At 41.8% G+C, this 22,583-nt stretch overlaps 1 protein-coding gene across 5 annotated transcripts in view; it reads left to right on the forward strand.

Annotated features, from left to right (window-relative positions):
• Positions 1-22,583, forward strand: part of LOC141269164 (phospholipid-transporting ATPase ID-like) — a 231,312-nt gene that overhangs the window by 189,373 nt on the left and 19,356 nt on the right. For all 5 annotated transcript variants that reach the window (XM_073680385.1, XM_073680386.1, XM_073680384.1 and 2 more), the window contains 13 exons: positions 1,933-2,015; positions 2,146-2,304; positions 2,377-2,465; positions 2,581-2,777; positions 4,426-4,634; positions 8,127-8,170; positions 8,547-8,712; positions 9,753-9,941; positions 12,472-12,587; positions 13,301-13,465; positions 14,812-14,923; positions 19,285-19,390; positions 19,478-19,631. In XM_073680385.1, coding sequence (XP_073536486.1) covers positions 1,933-2,015; positions 2,146-2,304; positions 2,377-2,465; positions 2,581-2,777; positions 4,426-4,634; positions 8,127-8,170; positions 8,547-8,712; positions 9,753-9,941; positions 12,472-12,587; positions 13,301-13,465; positions 14,812-14,923; positions 19,285-19,390; positions 19,478-19,631 — 1,789 coding nt within the window. The remainder of the gene's footprint in view (positions 1-1,932; positions 2,016-2,145; positions 2,305-2,376; positions 2,466-2,580; positions 2,778-4,425; positions 4,635-8,126; positions 8,171-8,546; positions 8,713-9,752; positions 9,942-12,471; positions 12,588-13,300; positions 13,466-14,811; positions 14,924-19,284; positions 19,391-19,477; positions 19,632-22,583) is intronic.

Here is a 22,583-nt window from a genome sequence, read left to right on the forward strand (position 1 = left end):
TAGGGGGCAGTATAATAGTAGTTATATTCTTGTACATAGGAGGCAGTATTATAGTAATTATATTCTTATACATAGGAGCAGTATTATAGTAGTCATATTCTTGTATATAGGAGCAGTATTATAGTAGTTATACTCTTGTACATAGGAGCAGTATTATAGCAGTTATATTCTTGTATAAAGGGCAGTATTAAAGTAGTTATATTCTTGTACATAGGAGGCCGTATTATAGTAGTTATATACTTGTACACGGGGGCAGTATTATAGTAGTTATATTCTTGTACATAGGGGACAGTACTATAGTAGTTATATTCTTGTACATAGGGGGCAGTAGTATAGTAGTTATATTCTTGTACATAGGGGGCAGTATTATAGTAGTTATATTCTTGTACATAGGGGGCAGTATTATAGTAGTTATACTCTTGTACATAGAAGCAGTATTATAGCAGTTATATTCTTGTATAAAGGGTAGTATTATAGTAGTTATATTCTTGTACATAGGGGGCAGTATTATAGTAGTTATATTTTTGTATTTAGGAGGCATTATTATAGTAGTTATATTCTTATACATAGGGAACAGTATTATAGTAGTTATATTCTTGTACATAGGGAACAGTATTATGGTAGTTATATTCTTGTATAAAGGGCAGTATTATAGTAGTTATATTCTTGTACATAGGGGCAGTATTATAGTAGTTATATTTTTGTATATAGGAGGCAGTATTATAGTAGTTATATTCTTGTACATAGGGAACAGTATTATAGTAGTTATATTCTTGTACATAGGGAACAGTATTATAGTAGTTATATTCTTGTACATAGGGGCCGTATTATAGTAGTTATATTCTTGTATAAAGGGCAGTATTATAGTAGTTATGTTCTTGTACATAGGAGGCAGTATTATAGTAGTAATATTCTTGTATATAAGGGTAGTATTATAGTAGTTATACTCTTGTACATAGGAGCAGTATTATAGTAGTTATATTCTTGTACATAGGGAACCGTATTATAGTAGTTATATTCTTGTACATAGGAGCAGTATTATAGTAGTTATATTGTATAAAGGGCAGTATTGTAGTAGTTTTATTCTTGTATATAGGAGGCAGTATTATAGTAGTTATATTCTTGTTCATAGGGGGCAGTATAATAGTAGTTATATTCTTGTACATAGGAGGCAGTATTATAGTAGTTATATTCTTATACATAGGAGCAGTATTATAGTAGTCATATTCTTGTATATAGGAGCAGTATTATAGTAGTTATACTCTTTTACATAGGAGCAGTATTATAGTAGTTATATTCTTGTATAAAGGGCAGTATTAAAGTAGTTATATTCTTGTACATAGGAGGCCGTATTATAGTAGTTATATACTTGTACATGGGGGCAGTATTATAGTAGTTATATTCTTGTACATAGGGGACAGTACTATAGTAGTTATATTCTTGTACATAGGGGGCAGTAGTATAGTAGTTATATTCTTGTACATAAGGGGCAGTATTATAGTAGTTATATTCTTGTACATAGGGGGCAGTATTATAGCAGTTATATTCTTGTATATAGGTGGCAGTATTATAGTAGTTATACTCTTGTACATAGAAGCAGTATTATAGCAGTTATATTCTTGTATAAAGGGTAGTATTATAGTAGTTATTTCCTTGAACATTGCTTGGAGTCAATTTATTGTTGCAAATTAAAGGGGTTTTCCGTTTTTAGGAAAATTGTGTCCCAGGTGCAGTGTTGTCACTCATCTTCCCGAGATCCTGGCGCTGAGTCTCCGTTACTGCCTCTATGTCTGTTATTGTCTGCAGCGTTGAGGTCATGTTGACGGCGCTGCAGCCGATTGTGGAGCTCAGCAGCCCAGCTTGTGTAGGGAATCCCCTTTAATGTCTTTGTATTGACCTCATGGGCACCTAGTTTTATGTATCTTCTTTCAGAGAGACTAATCTGAAGGTGAAGCAGGCTCTTACCATAACAGGAGACCTTGGAGAGAAGCTGACTGAACTCTCGCACTTTGATGGTATGTCAGATACGTGTTTTAGCCTAGGGTCACACATTTAGTTTGTGGAGTCACATGGAGACTTTCCGTCATGTCTCCAGCTGTAGATATACATTTTGTTGCACCATTATTTTTCCACTTGTTCTTCTAGGTGAAATTGTATGTGAGGCCCCCAATAACAGACTGGACACTTTCACTGGGACCCTGACCTACCAGGGAGAAAAGTATGCCCTGGACAATGGTAAAATCTTGCTGCGGGGCTGCACTCTTAGGAACACAGAGTGGTGCTTTGGGATGGTCATCTTTGCAGGTCAGTTAATGCCCAAGTTTCCCCTTGATGTGTTTCCTAGGGAAAGACATAAGTTAATTGACCTAATTTTAGGACCTGACACAAAACTGATGCAGAACAGTGGTCGGACAACACTAAAAAGGACCAGCATTGACCGGCTCATGAACATCCTTGTCCTCTGGGTACGTCTATTGACCCCTATGTCAGAAGTTGGAAAGTTATAAAACATGTGTAATTTATATCTAAAATGACCTCATTTCTGATAACGAAGGACAAACTTTTACATTTTTTTGACAGATCTTTGGGTTTCTGGCGATTATGTGCATTGTTCTTGCTATTGGGAATGGAATTTGGGAAAGCAAACAGGGCTATTACTTCCAAGTCTATCTTCCATGGCCAAAAGACGTCAACAACGCAGCCTTCTCCGGGTTCCTCATGTTTTGGTCTTATGTTATTATCCTCAATACTGTGGTGCCCATCTCACTTTATGTCAGGTAGGACTTTTATCTACTGATCTTTGACCAATAGAAAATAAATGAAGATGATCTTGTACCTCTTATACCTCTGATGGTTGAGGAGCAGTTATCCAGTAAATTATCTATTCGTGAGTTTCATTGAGATCCGGGAGCCCATCTGGAAATAATTCAGTTTTCTCTTGACTCATTAGACTCAAAAAAAAAACTTGAGAGCCTCAAATTGCCCTGTTTTGGCCAATTTATTATATGCTTTATTTTTTTTTATTTGTAAGGCCTCCTTTCGCTGTCATGTCTACTTGTGCAGCTGACGATTCAGAGCTCAAGTTTTCTTGAGAGTTATTTCTGCAGTAGGGTTTCATAAAGAAAAAAAAAATTGCACCATTTGCATCCTATCATCTCTGTGTTGCTCTTTTGCAAAATCCAGAGTTAACTGAGAATCCATCAGTGAGCTCATTCTGACAATCTGAGAGGAGAGTTTGTAACTTCTTTTATTTATCTTTTCCTGAGCTCCTTTCAGTTGATTTATGGTCACACACCACATCAAAAGTTGAATGTGCCGTGAAACAAAGATCCTGTAAATGCCAAACGGTGCAAAATGTTTAATGAAACACAATTGCACAAATGATTTTTTACTCAAAATACATTTATTTAAGTAAAAAAAAATGTCTCTAAAAGTGGACAGCCCCTTTTACTACCTCTGGACCGGCCATAGACTTTTAAAGTCACCATAATAGGAGAAATCAGATAAAAAAAAAATAGTATTTAAATTTTGTAATGCCTCCCCGGAAGTTTTTTATGACCTTATAGGGGGCACAATTTGTAAAATAAATTAAAAATAAATATAAAAATATGTAAAAAAAAAAAAAAGTAGGTAAAAAGTAAATAAATAAAAAGGCCGCTGCAAAAACCAAATCATTGTTCCTAGCCTCTCCCCCGTTGAAAAAAAACCCTCATCTGATATAGAAAAATAACTATTACAGATAGGGGAGCAAATTGTAAAATGTATTTTTGTGGTCATAAAAAATGGTGAAAAACTGAAAGGTATTTCCTTTATTTACGAACTGATACTGCCTAAACATAAAAAGCATAAAAAGAGAGAGTATGAAAATAGGTAGAATATGAAAAGGTAGGGGCAGAGACCCTAATTCCAGTGATGTGTCACTTGCTTGTCTGCTTGCTGCCTTTTTTATACAATCACTGTTTTCTCTGCTGCAGATCCAGCAGGGTTCAGAATGCTAATCCCTGTATAACTCCACCCACACCACTGTATAACCCCGCCCACAGCACTGTATAACTCCGCCCACACCCCTGATTAGTAGCTGTACATTTATAGAAAGCTTCTAATCAGTGTTGGGGGCGAGGTTACACTGAACAGTTGACTAGGAGGCACGAGACACCTAGTCCTGTAATGATAATCTCCTGCTGTTAAAACACTGATTTTATTGAAACAACAGCACAAGTGACACATCCCTGGAATCAGGGTCTCAGCCCCTACATCATGCTGCTCTCAGATTGCATAGCAAAAAAAACTGATGCAAGATTCCCTTTACAGAAATATTGTCAATTGATTTGCATCGGTCATTTTTGTAAAAGTGATCACAGGAGGTGCAAACCAAATAGTTGTCACTTGTTACGCCACCCTTGAATTTTTTTTTTTTATCCTCAGTGTTGAAATCATTCGTCTTGGAAACAGTTTCTATATCAATTGGGACCGTAAGATGTATTACCCAAAGAAGGACACTCCATCGGAGGCTCGCACCACCACCCTCAACGAGGAGCTGGGACAGATTAAATATATCTTTTCTGACAAGACCGGGACCCTCACTCAGAACATCATGACCTTCAATAAGTGTTCTATAAATGGCAATTCATACGGTGAGAAGCATTGTCCAGTCTGGGGTTCATCTTTTTTTAATGTTACCTTTTTATCAGCTTAAATGAGTTTTCCCTTACTTTAGAAGTTATTGTCGATGGGCGCCACCTCTCTATACTCTGCTGTGTCCCCCCGCTGGTCTTAGGGTCGTAATATCCAGCGGAGGTGTCATATGACCTAGTGGACAAAATGTGATGAGACCAGTGAGGGACACAGCAGTGAGCGCTAAGCAGTTACGCCGGTCCGGGAGGTGATTATACATTTTTTGTTTTATTTACAGACTATAGTGGGTACGGAAAGTATTCAGACCCCTTTAAATTTTTCACTCTTTGTTTCATTGCAGCCATTTGGTAAATTCTGAAAAAAAACAGAAATGTAGAAAATTTTGCAAATTTATTAAAAAAGGAAAACTGAAATATCACATGGTCATAAGTATTCAGACCCTTTGCTCAGACACACATATTTAAGTCACTTGCTGGAACTTCCCAAGGAGCTCAGAGACAGAATTGTGGCAAGACACAGATCTGGTCAAGGAATTTCTGCATTCTACCATTAGACCCAAACAAAAAATCTGAATCAAAACTAGCCTTCTTCATTTTATCAGCAAGTAAACTCCTTATTCCCACGCTCTGGCGCACACGTAACATCCCAAGCAAGAAACAATTGATTCTTAAAATTGCTCAATTGTATCATATTAAAGAGGTGGCTGCTCTTTCACAACAAAACTTCGTCAATTTTTTTCCCTTAATCACCTAGATTTTACTTATAGAAATGTAAAATCTTTAACTTATCTATGGACCTATCCCCCCCCCTCTAATTCTCCCCAACCCCCCTTCCTCTCCTCTTTAATGACTTCCCATTCTCTAGTTATTTTCATTCCTTTCCCTACCTAAGATTTCAGAAATGACTAGAATCGTTAATTCTGACTCTATTGTTTAATCTCGTTATAGAATCGTCTAAAATTGTTACATTTCATTTTAGTGATTATTCTTGTTTATGTAAAAAAATTTGAATCATTTATCTAAGTTTTCCCTCTTCTGTGTCGGAATTCATTCTAACCTTTATCTTGTCACAACTGGCACTTCTTTTTGCTCTCTAATTTTGATTTTCCTGTAAAATCCTATGTCCAGTTATTGTTCCGCCATTGATGTTTTTCTGATATGTCTTTACTCTTTGATTCATGATAAATAAATCATTTAAAAAATGTTAAAAAAAAGAATTTCTGCATTACTCAAGGTTCCTAAGAGCACAGTGGCCTCCATAATCCTTAAATGGAAGAAGTTTGGGACCACCAGAAGTCTTCCTAGACCTGGCCGTCCAGCCAAACTGAGCAATCGTGGGAGAAGAGCCTTGGTGAGAGAGGTAAAGAAGAACCCCAAGATCACTGTGGCTGAGCTCCAGAGATGCTGTAGGGAGATGGGGGAAAGTTCCACAAAGTCAACTATCAACCACCAGTTGGGCCTTTATGGCAGAGTGGCCAGATGGAAGCCTCTCCTCAGTGCAAGACATATGAAAGCCCGCATAGAGTTTGCTCAAAACAGATGAAGGACTCCCAGACTATGAGAAATAAGATTCTCTGGTCTGCTGAGACGAAAATAGAACTTTTTGGTGATAATTCTAAGCGGTATGTGTGGAGAAAACCAGGCACTGCTCATCACCTGCCCAATACAATCCCAATAGTGAAACATGGTGGTGGCAGCATGATGCTATGGGGTGTTTTTCAGCTGCAGGGACCGGACGACTGGTTGCAATTGAAGGAAACATGAAAGCGGCCAAGTACAGAGAAATCCTGGATGAAACCCTCTTCCAGAGTGCTCTGGACCTCAGACTTGGCTGAAGGTTCATCTTCAACAAGACAATGACCCTAAGCACACAGCTAAAATAACAAAGGAGTGGCTTCAGAACAACTCTGTGACCATTCTTGACTGACCCAGCCAGAGCCCTGACCTAAACCCAATTGAGCATCTCTGGAGAGACCTGAAAATGGCTGTCCACCAACGTTCACCATCCAACCTGACGGAACTGGAGAGGATCTGCAAGGAAGAATGGCAGAGGATCCCCAAGTCCAGGTGTGAAAAACTTGTTGCATCATTCCCAAGAAGACTCATGGCTGTACTAGCTCAAAAGGGTGCTTCTACTCAATACTGAGCAAAGGGTCTGAATACTAATAAATTTGCAAAAGATGGGGTGCAGAGTGTACTTTAATGAGAAAAAAATTAACTTTTTAGAATTTACCAAATGGCTGCAATGAAGCAAAGAGTGAAAAATTTAAAGGGGTCTGAATACTTTCCTTACCCACTGTATGTGTCCATTGACAATAAGTGTTGAAGTAGGTGAAAACCTACATAAAGGGGTATTCTCAAGTTTGGACGTTATCACCTATCCTTGGGATAATAAATAGCTTCCTGATCGGTGAGGTCCGACTGGAAGGACTCCCACCAATCCCGAGATCTGGGGCTCTAAAGATCCCAGTGTAAATGGAGCGGTGGTCGATCTTCATACTGCCACTCCATTCATTCACTCTTAATTAGATCACCGGAGATAGGCAAGTTATGCTCTCAGCTGGTCTTCGGCACACACATGAGAATGAATGCAGTGCACATGATCAACCTCGGAATCGGTAGGGGTCCCTGGGATTGAGCCCCCAGAAAACAGGAAGTTAACCCCTATCCAGTGGATAGGTGATAACTTTCAAACTTGACAATGCTCCTTTAATTTTAGGGCTAGACATATTAGTAATACATTTTCTCAATAGCTGTTCTCATCCAAAGCTCTGAAGTTGAATGTTCCCTATACTGGGTGTAGATGTGGTCAGATGAAACCTTCTGAATGTCCACTCGCCAATCCTTTTCTTGGTACATACATTTTTGCTTGTGCATCTTTTCCACTTTGTTTTGCTTGCTTATGCTTAAAGAGGTTGTCCACTACTCGGACAACCCCTTCTGAATCCCTATGTTTTCTCCCAGTAAAATAGCAACACTTATACCCACCTCTGGTGTCAGCGCCGTTCCAGCGGTGGCGGCACTTACTCTCCCGGTGCTTGCGTGACATTGTCATGTCACATGATCCCTGCGGCCAATCAGCGCTGGCTTCACTCTCCTCTCCTATGGACGTAATTGGTATCCAGAGGAAGTTAGAGAGCAGCCAAAGCTATCACTTCCTACAGATATCTTAATTTGTCTGAAGGAGGGGAGCGTAAAGCCACTGCTGATTGGCCGCAGTGACACAACAATGTCATGCAAGCCCGGGGAGAGCCAGTGCCCACACCGATGGAATGGTATCAGCACCGGAAGTGAGTATAAGTGAGGTATTCAGAAAGGGTTGTCCGAATAGTGGTCACAGAGGGGTCTCGTAGTTTAGTGCTTCTTGATTTAGGTCTCTCCATCCCTTTGTTTGCAGCCCCTTCAGGACCCTTCACTAGTACCCTTCACATTATTTATTACAGATTTCTCCTGTATATTGATAGTACTTACTTTGTTTTTTTTTCCTTACAGGTGATGTATTTGACTATGCAGGAAATAAGCTTGAAATAAATGAGGTAGTTGAATTTTTCCAAAACCATTTTAATAAAAAAAAATCATTCTAATTGTTAAAGAGTATATCTAGCATTGAACCTCATTTACAGTGTATTTATGCGCAGAGCTGCATTCTCTAGTTTGCAGGCTTTGGAGCCGAAATCTCTGAGCCTTCCCAACTTGTTCAGTAGCTACACACAACTTGCTCTGGTGATTTGCATTATAGGAAGAGTTCTCTATGTATCAAGCGCTGAACAGTCATGTAATGTAGTAAAAACGAAGTGCCTGTCGATCGAGAGAAAGAGAAAGCGAGAGAGAGCGAAAGAGAAAGCGAGAGAGAGCGAAAGAGACAGCTCAGACATTGAGTCTTGTAATAAAACAATCTCTTCTACATCTCAGTACACAGAAAAGGTGGATTTTTCCTACAACCCTCTGGCCGATCCCAAATTCTGCTTTCACGATCACAGATTGGTGGAAACGGTGAAGATGGAAAACTCAGCCGCACACGAGTTCTTCCGGCTCTTGGCGGTGTGTCACACAGCAATGTCCGAGGAGAAAAAACAAGGTGAGGAAGAGACTTCTGGACTAGGAGGGTTAGTGTGTATTACACTTGACTAGCAACTGATATCCTGAAGTTATTATATCTTTGTTTAAAGAGAACCTGTCACCAGGTAAAAGTGTCCAGGTTTTGCTCTTATTTTATTTCTGCTGCTCCTCTGAGTATTCTGTATTTTGTCTTTTTTTCATTCCGCCATATGGTTCCAGAGATTGGGCCTTTTTATTTTGTGCTAATTTTTATTGTCTTTTATTTAGGGGGCATGGCTCACAGGATCCTCTGGGGTGTGTCTTAAGACTGTTCTGCATAATTACCCTGTGAGGCAAAGCCTGTATCTGTGGATCCGTATGGCGGAATTGAAAAAAAAAATACAGAATACTCAGGAGAGAGTTGGGAATAAAATAAGAGTAAAAACTTTTTATATGGAAGGGTTTGTACAACTATGCAATATTTTATGATAATGCACTAATACAGTGAAAAGTCCCCCGGAGGTGCAGTATATAGATACAGATGGTTTATCTGCTAGAGTCATGTAGCCGTACAACCTCCAGATCTCAGGAGGTTATATGACAACAGTACGTAGGGAGACCACTCATCCTGCAGTCAACGATGAAGAAGCATTTCTAACTTTGTTAAGGGGAACAGGACTTTTTTATAAAAAGTTCAGCCATGGGCAACAATGCTTATATAGTTAGACATTTATTCTTATCAGTTTAGCCCTCATGTTACCGCCATATAGTGCCAAGATAGTAATGCCATATACAGCTTACATAACATTACCATATAATGCTCAGCTAATATAAAATGTCTAGAACATACTCCCTGAAAAAGCTCACATAATACTGCCATATTGTTCCCACATAATACCGCAACTCAGTTCGCAAATATTATCTCCATACCCCAACCTAATACCAAGCACGTCCTTATCCCCCTTCTCTCCTCTTCCTTTTTCTTCATTGGCTTTTCTGCATTTTCATGGACAGTCCAAACTCTACTGGCCCATGAGAGAGAACATCCCGTAACCTCTCCTCTTCCTATGTCCATCTCAGGTGAACTGATCTATCAGGCGCAGTCTCCAGATGAGGGGGCGCTGGTCACTGCCGCCAGGAACTTTGGCTTTGTCTTCCATTCCCGTACACCAGAAACCATCACGGTGGTAGAGATGGGGAAGACGAAGATGTACGATGTATTGGCCATATTGGACTTCAACAATGAACGTAAAAGGATGTCTGTGATTGGTGAGTTCTGTGGTCAGATGGGGTGGAAAAGTGAAGAACACATATCCACATATTTTTTCCCCCCTTTTTTAATTCATATTATTATTATTTATTTTATTTTTTTTATTTTCTGGAAAAAAAGGTTGAAAAAAGCAATGACTTTTCTACAATTATGACAATACACAGTATTTAGCATCTTGGGATTTATATTAATGTATTTTATTCATTCTAAAAATATTTTGGTGACATTTTATTAACATATATTTTTTATATTATTTGAACGTTCTTTTTTATTTTTTATGAATGATTTTAAATTATGGTCTTTTATTATTTTTTATTACCAGCTACTGGTACAAATGGCACAAATTCTGTGACACATGTAGGGTTAGATTTTTTCTAATAAATGGATGATAAGATGAGCAGTTCCTCATCCCCTGCAACTAATCAAACCATTGGTCTGGGACGTGACCCATTTTTGAATTATTTTGGGGGGTGGAGATGGGGGCAGTGAAAGGGGGGGGGGGGGCAAGCACATGCAGGTTTGGTGATTTGGTAAATGCATGCAAGAACATGTTGTCGTTTTTAGGACATATTGTGCATGCCGGGCTTGGCTTGCCACAGACTTTTAGCCCATGTTATGCTTGGAAGCAAAATTGCAAAAAGACACCAAAAATTGTACAAATATTGGATTTTTACAATGTTCTAGGTGTCTACACACAGTGGTATAGGCCTTAATATATATACAAATATATATATATATATATATATATATACAGTCATATGAAAAAGTTTGGGCACCCCTATTAATCTTAAGCTTAATGTTCTATAAAAATTGGTGTTTTTGCAACAGCTATTTCAGTTTGATATATGTAATAACTGTTGGATACAGTAATGTTTCTGCCTTGAAATGAGGTTCATTGTACTAACAGAAAATGTGCAATCTGCATTCAAACAAAATTTGACAGGTGCATAAGTATGGGCACCTCACCAGAAAAGTGACATTAATAGTTAGTAGATCCTCCTTTTGCAAAAATAACAGCCTCTAGTCGCTTCCTGTAGCTTTTAATGAGTTCCTGGATCCTGGATGAAGGTATTTTTGACCATTCCTCTTTACAAAACAATTCCAGTTCAGTTAAGTTTGATGGTCGCCGAGCATGGACAGCCCTCTTCAAATGATCCCACAGATGTTCAATGATATTCAGGTCTGGGGACTGGGATGGCCATTCCAGAACATTGTAGTTGTTCCTCTGCATGAATGCCTGAGTAGATTTGGAGCGGTGTTTTGGATCATTGTCTTGCTGAAAGATCCATCCACTTTGTAACTTCATATTTATCACTGATTCTTGAACACTATTGTCAAGAATCTGCTGATATTGAGTGGAATCCATGCGTCCCTCAACTTTAACAAGATTCCCGGTGCCGGCATTGACCACACAGCCCCAAAGCATGATGGAACCTCCACCAAATTTTACTGTGGGTAGCAAGTGTTTTTCTTGGAATGCTGTGTTTTTTTGCCACCATGCATAACGCCTTTTTGTATGACCAAATAACTCAATCTTGATTTCATCAGTCCACAGGACCTTCTTCCAAAAAGAAATTGGCTTCTCCAAATGTGCTTTTGCATACCTTAGCCGACTCTGTTTGTGGCGTGCTTGCAGAAACGGCTTCTTTCGCATCACTCTCCCATACAGCTTCTCCTTGTGCAAAGTGCGTTGTATAGTTGACCGATGCACAGTGACACCATCTGCAGCAAGTTGATGCTGCAGCTCTCTGGAGGTGGTCTGAGGATTGTCCTTGACTGATCTCACCATTCTTCTTCTCTGCCTTTCTGATGTTTTTCTTGGCCTGCCACTTCTGGCCTTAACAAGAACTGTCCCTGTGTTCTTCCATTTCCTTACTATGTTCCTCACAGTGGAAACTGACAGGTTAAATCTCTGAGACAGCTTTTTGTATGCTTCCCCTGAACAACTATGTTGAATAATCTTTGTTTTCAGATCATTTGACAGTTGTTTTGAGGAGCACATGATGCCACTCTTCAGAGGAGATTCAAACAGGAGAACAACTTGCAAGTGGCCACTTTAAGTAGCTTTTCTCATGATTGCATACACCTGGCTATAAAGTTCAAAGCTCCATGAGGTTACAAAACCAAAAAAAAGTGCTTTAGTAAGTCAGTAAAAAGTAGGTAGGAGTATTTAAAACAAGAAAATGATAAGGGTGCCCATACTTATGCACCTTTCAAATTTTGTTTGAATGCAGATTGCACATTTTCTGTTAGTACAATAAACCTCATTTCAAGGCAGAAACATTACTGTGTCCAACAGTTATTACATATATCAAACTGAAATAGCTGTTGCAAAAACACCAATTTTTATAAAACATTAAGCTTAAGATTAATAGGGGTGCCCAAACTTTTTCATATGACTGTATATATATATACATATATATATATATATGTTTACTTATGTATATATGTTAAGTATGACTTGGTGGAGATGTGTGGTTGTAACTAGTCGTATAGATTGGAAAGTTAATCACTTCTCCTGTGTCGCAGTTCGGAGCCCGGAGGGCCGCCTGACCTTGTACTGTAAAGGAGCCGACACTATCGTCTATGAACTCCTTGACCGGTCCAGTGAAAATTTGAAGAAAGATACCAATGATCATCTGAATGTGAGTTGTCCTCAGTTTATGGGTTGTCCACTTTTTTTATTTTTTTACTTAAATGCATGTATTTTGGGCTAAAAATTATTTTGCTATTGAGTTTCATTAAAATGTTTGCACCGTTTGGCTCTTACAGGCCCTTGCACTGTCATCTTTGATCTGAGGTCATAAATCAGTTACAAAAAAAAAGTTACAAACTCTCCCACTGGAGCGTCTAAATGAGCTCTCTGACGCATTCATAGTTAACTCATTTTGAAGCCAGCAATAGACAATGCAAGGAAAATGGTGCAAATTTTTTAAAGAAACCCAATTGCAAATATATTTTTTTTTATCCCCAAATACATGCATTTAAGTGAAAAAAAAAAAATTGTTCCCAAAGGTGGATAACCCTTCTAATATGGGCCTTTAGGCTCCAGGGCCCGGGTGCAACTGCAACCCCTGAACCTATTTTAGTAATTACCCTGCTGATCAACCTCCTTGAAATAAATGGTGTGGAGCTGCAATACCACACTCAACCTGTGAACAAGTGTGGCACTGTTTTTGGTTAAAAATCCTGGACATCTCCTTATAAGTTATTGGTGTGACATATCTGAAAAGTATCACGTCTGCCCTGTTGCTCAGCTCTACACCTCTATCCTATTATTCGGAGCTCATCAATAGGTCTCTGTTCTGCTTCATCCTTTATAATTACCCCTCATCATCTCTTTGGTTTTGCGTTACAGGAGTTTGCTGGGGAAGGTTTGCGTACACTAGTTTTAGCATATAAGGATTTGGACAAGGTCTACTTTACCGATTGGAAGAAGCGTCACCACGAAGCAAGCACGTCCCTGGAAAATCGCGAGGAGAAGTTGTCAGTCCTGTATGAGGAGATTGAGAAAGACTTGAAGGTCCGTGTCAAGGACTTTTCTATTACTTTGCATCTAGGTCCACGTTTTTTTCTATTGGCTGCATGACTTTGGGAATTTTCCCAGATTTTTTTTTTATCATAACTGGTCGAGAATAATACAAATTCTTGGTCTGACGGTCATATTAGAGTATGTACACTTTGCAATTTTTTTCTTTTCTTGCTTCAGAGGATTTAAAACAGAAAATGAAACAATTTAGGTTATTTGTACTCCTGTTTTGTATCTACATTTCCTATGCAGTCATGTGTCTCCATGGTAACAGACGACTAACAAACCCTGTGTAGTCTGATTCTACAGTCATGTGTCTCCATGGTAACAGACTACAAACAAACCCTGTGTAGTCTGATTCTGCAGTCATGTGTCTCCATGGTAACAGGCGACAAACAAACCCTGTGTAGTCTGATTCTGCAGTCATGTGTCTCCATGGTAATAGACTACAAACAAAACCTATGTAGTCTGATTCTCCAGTCATGTGTCTCCATGGTAAAAGACGACAAACAAACTCTGTGTAGTCTGATTCTACAGTCATGTGTCTCCATGGTAACAGACTACAAACAAACCCTGTGTAGTCTGATTCTACAGTCATGTGTCTCGATGGTAACGGACTACAAACAAACCCTGTGTAGTCTGATTCTGCAGTCATGTGTCTCCATGGTAACAGAATACAAACAAACCCTGTGTAGTCTGATTCTCCAGTCATGTGTCTCCATGGTAACAGACGACTAACAAACCCTGTGTAGTCTGATTCTACAGTCATGTGTCTCCATGGTAACAGACTACAAACAAACCCTGTGTAGTCTGATTCTGCAGTCTTGTGTCTCCATGGTAACAGACTACAAACAAACCCTGTGTAGTCTGATTCTACAGTCATGTGTCTCCATGGTAACAGACTACAAACAAACCCTGTGTAGTCTGATTCTGCAGTCATGTGTCTCCATGGTAACAGAATACAAACAAACCCTGTGTAGTCTGATTCTACAGTCATGTGTCTCCATGGTAACAGACTACAAACAAACCCTGTGTAGTCTGATTCTCCAGTCATGTGTCTCCATGGTAACAGACTACAAACAAACCCTGTGTAGTCTGATTCTACAGTCATGTGTCTCCATGGTAACAGACTACAAACAAACCCTGTGTAGTCTGATTCTGCAGTCTTGTGTCTCCATGGTAACAGACTACAAACAAACCCTGTGTAGTCTGATTCTGCAGTCATGTTACCCCACTTCCACTTCCTACCTCTTCTTGATCACCGATGGCAGCCATTCATTTCAACTTTACATTCAGTTGTATGTCACTGCAGCGTTACTGAATCATTATCTTTATTTTAGTTAATTGGAGCATCTGCAATAGAAGATAAACTTCAAGATGGCGTCCCCCAGACCATTGAGACCCTCACTAAGGCCAATATTAAAATATGGGTGCTGACAGGAGACAAACAAGGTACAGATATAAAGATAGGGGTAAATCTCGTTTGTATAGAAGATTTCTTATGAGCTTCCTGTTTTCACCATGATGAAGTTTAAAGGGAAACTCTAGCCGGAGTGACAGATCAGGCTCTGATGGACAAGTCTGGGTTTGGTGACTGCAAGGAGAACGTTACCCGCCTGACTGCACAGTTTGGTGGAGGAGGGATAATGCTATAGGATTGTTTTTTAGCGGCCTCAACCTCTTATTTTCAGTGAAGAGAAATCTTAATCCTTCAGCACAAGACATTGTGGACATTTGTAGCCTCCAGCTTTGTGGGAACAGTTTGGAGAAGACCATTTTCTGTTCCCCATGACTGTGGTCTATACAGACATGGTTGGGAGAGTTTGGTGGAAGAATATGACCGGTCACACAGAGCCTGGACCTCAGCCCCATCCAACACTTTTAGAATGGAAATTGTGAGCCTGACCTCTCCACAATATCAGGGTCTGACCTCACAAATGCTCTTTAGATGAAGGGGCAAAAATTCCCAGACACCTCCAAAGAAAAATCTTGTAGAACATCTTCTCAGAAGATTGGAAGCTCTTATAGCTGCTAGAGACCAACTCAATATTAATGTATATGCATGTAGGATCGGAGGTCAGAAAAGCTCCTGTAGGTGAAACGTGTGGGTTCCAAGTACTGTGAGGAGATATATACAGTTATATGAAAAAGTTTGGGCACCCCTATTAATCTTAAGCTTAATGTTTTATAAAAATTGGTGTTTTTGCAACAGCTATTTCAGTTTGATATATGTGTAATAACTGTTGGACACAGTAATGTTTCTGCCTTGAAATGAGGTTTATTGTACTAACAGAAAATGTGCAATCTGCATTCAAACAAAATTTGACAGGTGCATAAGTATGGGCACCCTTATCATTTTCTTGTTTTAAATACTCCTACCTACTTTTTACTGACTGACTAAAGTACTTTTTTTGGTTTTGTAACCTCATTGAGCTTTGAACTTCATAGCCAGGTGTATGCAATCATGAGAAAAGCTACTTAAAGTGGCCACTTGCAAGTTGTTCTGTTTGAATCTCATCTGAAGAGTGGCATCATGGGCTCCTCAAAACAACTGTCAAATGATCTGAAAACAAAGATTATTCAACATAGTTGTTCAGGGGAAGGATACAAAAAGCTGTCTCAGAGATTTAACCTGTCAGTTTCCACTGTGAGGAACATAGTAAGGAAATGGAAGAACACAGGGACAGTTCTTGTTAAGGCCAGAAGTGGCAGGCCAAGAAAAACATCAGAAAGGCAGGGAAGAAGAATGGTGAGATCAGTCAAGGACAATCCTCAGACCACCTGCAGAGAGCTGTAGCATCAACTTGCTGCAGATGGTGTCACTGTGCATCGGTCAACTATACAACGCACTTTGCACAAGGAGAAGCTGTATGGGAGAGTGATGCGAAAGAAGCCGTTTCTGCAAGCACGCCACAAACAGAGTCGGCTGAGGTATGCAAAAGCACATTTGGAGAAGCCAATTTCTTTTTGGAAGAAGGTCCTGTGGACTGATGAAACCAAGATTGAGTTGTTTGGTCATACAAAAAGGCGTTATGCATGGCGGCAAAAAAACACAGCATTCCAAGAAAAACACTTGCTACCCACAGTAAAATTTGGTGGAGGTTCCATCATGCTTTGGGGCTGTGTGGCCAATGCCGGCACCGGGAATCTTGTTAAAGTTGAGGGACGCATGGATTCCACTCAGTATCCGCAGATTCTTGACAATAATGTTCAAGAATCAGTGATAAAGTTGAAGTTACGCAGGGGATGGATCTTTCAGCAAGACAATGATCCAAAACACCGCTCCAAATCTACTCAGGCATTCATGCAGAGGAACAATTACAATATTCTGGAATGGCCATCCCAGTCCCCAGACCTGAATATCATTGAACATCTGTGGGATCATTTGAAGAGGGCGGTCCATGCTCGGCGACCATCAAACTTAACTGAACTGGAATTGTTTTGTAAAGAGGAATGGTCAAAAATACCTTCATCCAGGATCCAGGAACTCATTAAAAGCTACAGGAAGCGACTAGAGGCTGTTATCGCAAAAGGAAGATCTACTAAACATTAATGTCACTTTTCTGGTGAGGTGCCCATACTTATGCACCTGTCAAATTTTGTTTGAATGCAGATTGCACATTTTCTGTTAGTACAATAAACCTCATTTCAAGGCAGAAACATTACTGTGTCCAACAGTTATTACATATATCAAACTGAAATAGCTGTTGCAAAAACACCAATTTTTATAAAACATTAAGCTTAAGATTAATAGGGGTGCCCAAACTTTTTCATATAACTGTATATATATATATATATATATATACTAGCTATTGAACCCGTTCTACGCCCGGGTGGCGAGCATTTTTATTGGTATATGGTCTCCCATGCTGGTATGTGCTGCCCCCCTCCTGGTATTTGTGCTGCCCCCATACTGTCCCCACCATCCTATCCTGGTATGCATGGCACCCCTCAGCTCCAATCCTGGTATGCATGGCACCCCTCATCCCCATCCTGGTATGCATGGCACTCCTCATCCCTATCCTGGTATGCATGGGCCCCTCATCCCCAATCCTGGTATACATGGTACCCCTCATCCCTATCCTGGCATACATGGTACCCCTCATCCCTTTCCTGGTATGTCTGGTACCCCTCATCCTGGTATTCATGGTACCCCGCATTCCTATCCTGGTATGTATGGTACCCCTCACATCCCTATTCTGGCATGCATGGCACCCCTCACCCCCCAATCCTGGTATGCATGGTCCCCTCACCCCCCAATCCTGGTATGCATGGTCCCCTCAACCCGCAATCCTGGTATGTGTGGTACCCCTCACCCCCCAATCCTGGTATGCATGGTCCCCTCACCCCCCAATCCTGGTATGCATGGTCCCCTCACCCCCCAATCCTGGTATGCATGGTCCCCTCACCCCCCAATCCTGGTATGCATGGTCCCCTCACCCCACAATCCTGGTATGTGTGGCCTCCTCACCCCCCAATCCTGGTATGCATCGTCCCCTCACCCCCTAATCCTGGTATGTGTGGTACCCCTCATCCTGGTATGCATGATCCCCTCACCCCACTATCCTGGTATGCATGGTCCCCTCACCCCACAATCCTGGTATGTGTGGCCCACTCACCCCCCAATCCTGGTATGTGTGGCCCCCTCACCCCTCAATCCTGGTATGTGTGGCCCCCTCAACCCCTAATCCTGGTATGTGTGGCCCCTCATCCCTTTCACACTGTACACACATACAAAAAAATAAACACTTATACTCACCTTTCTTCTCTGTGCTCCAAGCGCTGCTGCGTCCAGTTCTGCCAGAGGCCGGGGGAGGAGTGCGGCGCCGGAGCACCGCGCTGTCCGGCGCCATTTTGCTGAAGACATACTGCAAATGTGTCTTCAGCAAAATGGCGTCGGATAGCGCTATGCACATGCGCCGATCCAACGCCTCACTCTTGCCCCGGTCTCCGGCGAAGAGAGGCGCCGCAGCAACGCTCCTCCCGGTCAGGTAAGCATGTAAGTATGGCGCCGGAGATCGCGGTATGCGTTCAGTGTCTATGCATACCGCGATCTCCGGCGCCATACACTCCTCTTACCTGTAACGGCTGGATGCGTGATTCTGTCTGGAGTCAGACTGCGCGACACACATGCGCAGTCTATAAAGGCTTCAGACAGAGACACGCTTGCTGCGTTATATTATAGATATATATATACACAGGAGTGATGAGGCACAATATACAGGTAGTCCCAGTGCTGTGTTATCTCAACATGATAAAAAAAAAAATACGACCCCCCTCAGTCAGACTTGTCTGGTGGCCCCCTATTGACCCAACAAGTGTTGGATCTGGTGATGTGGGCGGCACATGAAATTAATTACTCATAAGTCTTGGGCACATATCGACTCCTTACATAGGTGGACATGTGACAGTCAGGGCGGGACTTACATGACTTCAAATATTGCGGTATATATTTTAAGATGCTTTGGGTCTAATGTTTGATTGGTTACATTTTATTTTATCCACTTGTAAGGACTTCACTATTGGGTGGTGTAAAGGGTGTGCATATCGTGCAAACATGAGTCCTTCCTGTTCTTTGACGGGGGAAGGCTTGTGATGTTGGGAACTAGTACTAGAAAGGGGTCTTCATTTCTATTTTTTGCTATAGGGCCTGACAACTTCCATTCCTCTTTGCAGTTCTAATGGCGAAAGTGTCAAGTCTGTGAAACGCGTCAGTGGATCTGTATTGGGTTATAACGCTGCCGATTTCACATCGGCTTGAGAAGGATTGTTTCTTCCTTGGTATTGATCCAATCTTCTCCAATTATCCACAGAAACGGCTGAGAACATTGGTTACTCATGTAACATGCTGCAAGACGAGATGAAGGAGGTTTTCATCATTAGAGGCACCAGCCCTGAGGAAGTTCGGGAGGAGCTCAGGTAAAATCCCCTCTTCCCACAACCTGATCGCTCCATCAGAAGGATCAATGGTGGACTTCATCTAAACACAGTTATGTTTGTGCCCAGAACGGCGCGGAGGAAGATGAATCCGGATTCATTTATGGACAATTATGATGTCAACGTGCAGATAAAGAAATGGTCGAAAAAGTCACAAGTGATCCCAGATGATGAGCTGAAAGGAGAAGACTCCTACGGAATCATCATCAACGGCCACAGTCTGGTGTGTGAGCGCGGGTTGCGCTGATGGGGGTGACACTTCTTATTGGGCACAGTGTATGGGTCATGTAAAAAAAAATCAGATCTTTCTTCATAAAAGTTAATGTGAGCTCCAATATAAGATCTACAGATCAATAACAGATCGGGGCTAGATAAGATTGTGACTTATTATATTCAGCGCAGCTCATAAATAGGTGGGGCATATCACAGAGGCTGTTTTTTAGGGAACCTTAGAAAATGGAGGCTCCAGTTCAGATATTCCCCCTTCCTCATGGATGGTGAGAGGATTCTTACGCACTCTCATTTGGCCAATTATCATCCTGGGTAAAGGTACGTTACCTTACAGGGGATGTGAACAAGGGACTTTGTCAAGAGAACAAAGGGGTGTGGTGGCAGCATCTGGTTTTGCAGATTAGACCTGTTCAAATGAATGGGCTGAATGGCAATTTTAGTTTCTTGTTCACAATACCGTAGTTTGTAGGTTCCACTTTAAGATTTAACAAGCCACTAGACGCCAGTGCCATTGTGCAGTCCACTAGATGGCGGTGCTGTTGTGCAGTCCACTAGATGGCAGTGCTGTTGTGCAGTCCACTAGATGGCAGTGATGTTGTGCAGTCCACTGGATGGCGGTGCTGTTGTGCAGTCCACTGGATGGCGGTGCTGTTGTGCAGTCCACTGGATGGCGGTGCTGTTGTGCAGTCCACTGGATGGCGGTGCTGTTGTGCAGTCCACTGGATGGCGGTGCTGTTGTGCAGTCTACTGGATGGTGGTGCTGTTGTGCAGTCCAGTGGATGGCGGTGCTGTTGTGCAGTCCACTGGATGGTGGTGCTGTTGTGCAGTCCTCTAGATGGCGGTGCTGTTGTGCAGTCCACTGGATGGCGGTGCTGTTGTGCAGTCTACTGGATGGCGGTGCTGTTGTGCAGTCCACTGAATGGCGGTGCTGTTGTGCAGTCCACTGGATGGCGGTGCTGTTGTGCAGTCCACTGGATGGCGGTGCTGTTGTGCAGTCCACTGGATGGTGGTGCTGTTGTGCAGTCCACTGGATGGCGGTGCTGTTGTGCAGTCCACTGGATAGCGGTGCTGTTGTGCAGTCCACTCGATGGCGGTGCTCTTGTGCAGTCCACTGGATGGCGGTGCTGTTGTGCAGTCCACTGGATGGTGGTGCTGTTGTGCAGTCCACTGGATGGCGGTGTTGTTGTGCAGTCCACTCGATGGCGGTGCTCTTGTGCAGTCCACTGGATGGCGGTGCTATTGTGCAGTCCACTGGATAGCGGTGCTGTTGTGCAGTCCACTCGATGGCGGTGCTCTTGTGCAGTCCACTGGATGGCGGTGCTGTTGTGCAGTCCACTGGATGGTGGTGCTGTTGTGCAGTCCACAGGATAGAAGGCAGAGGGTGGTTATAAATGGAATATTCTCAGATTGGGTAAGCGTCACTAGTGGGGTACCACAGGGGTCTGTACTAGGCACAATGTTATTTAATATCTTTATTAACGACATAGTCGACGGGATAAATAGTAAAATATCAATATTTGCAGATGACACAAAGTTATGTAAAACAATTAATACAAAAGAGAACAGTGCAGACCTACAGAGGGATTTGGATAAGCTGGGTAGGTGGAGCATTAAATGGCAAATGAGGTTTAACGAGGAGAAATGTAAGGTCATACATATGGGAAGGAAAAATGGAAGTCACCAGTACTCACTGAATGGGAAATCATTGGGGAATTCAGAGATGGAGAAGGACTTGGGCATCTTGATTGATAGCAAACTAAATTGGAGTGCCCAAAGTCAGGCCGCTGCTGTAAGGGCAAACAGGGTAATGGGATGTATCAGAAGAGGTATAGCTGCAAAGGATGAGAACATTGTTCTTCCACTGTACAAAGCACTGGTCAGACCACACTTGGAATACTGTGCTCAGTTATGGGCCCCAATATATAGAAAGGATATAAATGAGCTTGAAAAGGTACAAAGGAGGGCAACAAAATTAATAAAGGGAATGGAGGGACTGCAATACCCAGAGAGGTTGGCAAAACTAGGACTATTCAGCCTGGAAAAGAGAAGGTTGAGGGGGGACATAATAAATGTGTACAAATATGTTAGGGGACAGTATAGAGATCTTGCCTGGGATTTGTTCAAAAGGAGGGATATTACGGTAACAAGAGGGCATTCACTAAGACTGGAAGAGAAAAGGTTTCAGCACCAGCATAGGAAGGGGTTCTTTACGGTAAGAGCAGTGAGAATATGGAATTCACTGAGTGAGGAGACGGTAATGTCAGATTCACTACACCAGTTCAAGCGGGGACTGGATGCATTTCTAGATACCAGGCAGATTTCAGCGTATACTTAAAAATAAAATAAAATAGTAGGTTGATACAGGGATTTATTCTGACTGCTGGTTTCAGAGTCGGGAGGGAATTTTTCCTCGGGTGAAGATTGGCCAAATCATTTGGGGTTTTTGCCTTCCTCTGGATCAACTTTAGCAATTACAGAACTAACAGGTCGAACTTGATGGACGCAAGTCTTTATTCGGCTTTACAAAATATGTTACTATGTTACTGGATGGCGGTGCTGTTGTTCAGTCTACTCGATGGCAGTGCTGTTGTGCAGTCCTCTAGATGGCAATGCTGATGTGCAGTTCACTGGATGGCGGTGCTGTTGTGCAGTTCACTGGATGGCGGTGCTGTTGTGCAGTCCACTGGATGGCGGTGCTGTTGTGCAGTCCACTGGATGGCGGTGTTGTTGTGCAGTCCACTCGATGGCGGTGCTCTTGTGCAGTCCACTGGATGGCGGTGCTGTTGTGCAGTCCATTGGATGGTGGTGCTGTTGTGCAGTCCACTAGATGGTGGTGCTGTTGTGCAGTCCACTAGATGGCGGTGCTGTTGTTCAGTCCACTAGATGGCAGTGCTGTTGTGCAGTCCTCTAGATGGCAATGCTGATGTGCAGTCCACTGGATGGT

This window comes from Phyllobates terribilis, unplaced genomic scaffold (assembly GCF_046119375.1).
Source record: "Phyllobates terribilis strain yellow unplaced genomic scaffold, ASM4611937v1 Scaffold_1__5_contigs__length_1240528914, whole genome shotgun sequence".
Taxonomy (NCBI): domain Eukaryota; kingdom Metazoa; phylum Chordata; class Amphibia; order Anura; family Dendrobatidae; genus Phyllobates; species Phyllobates terribilis.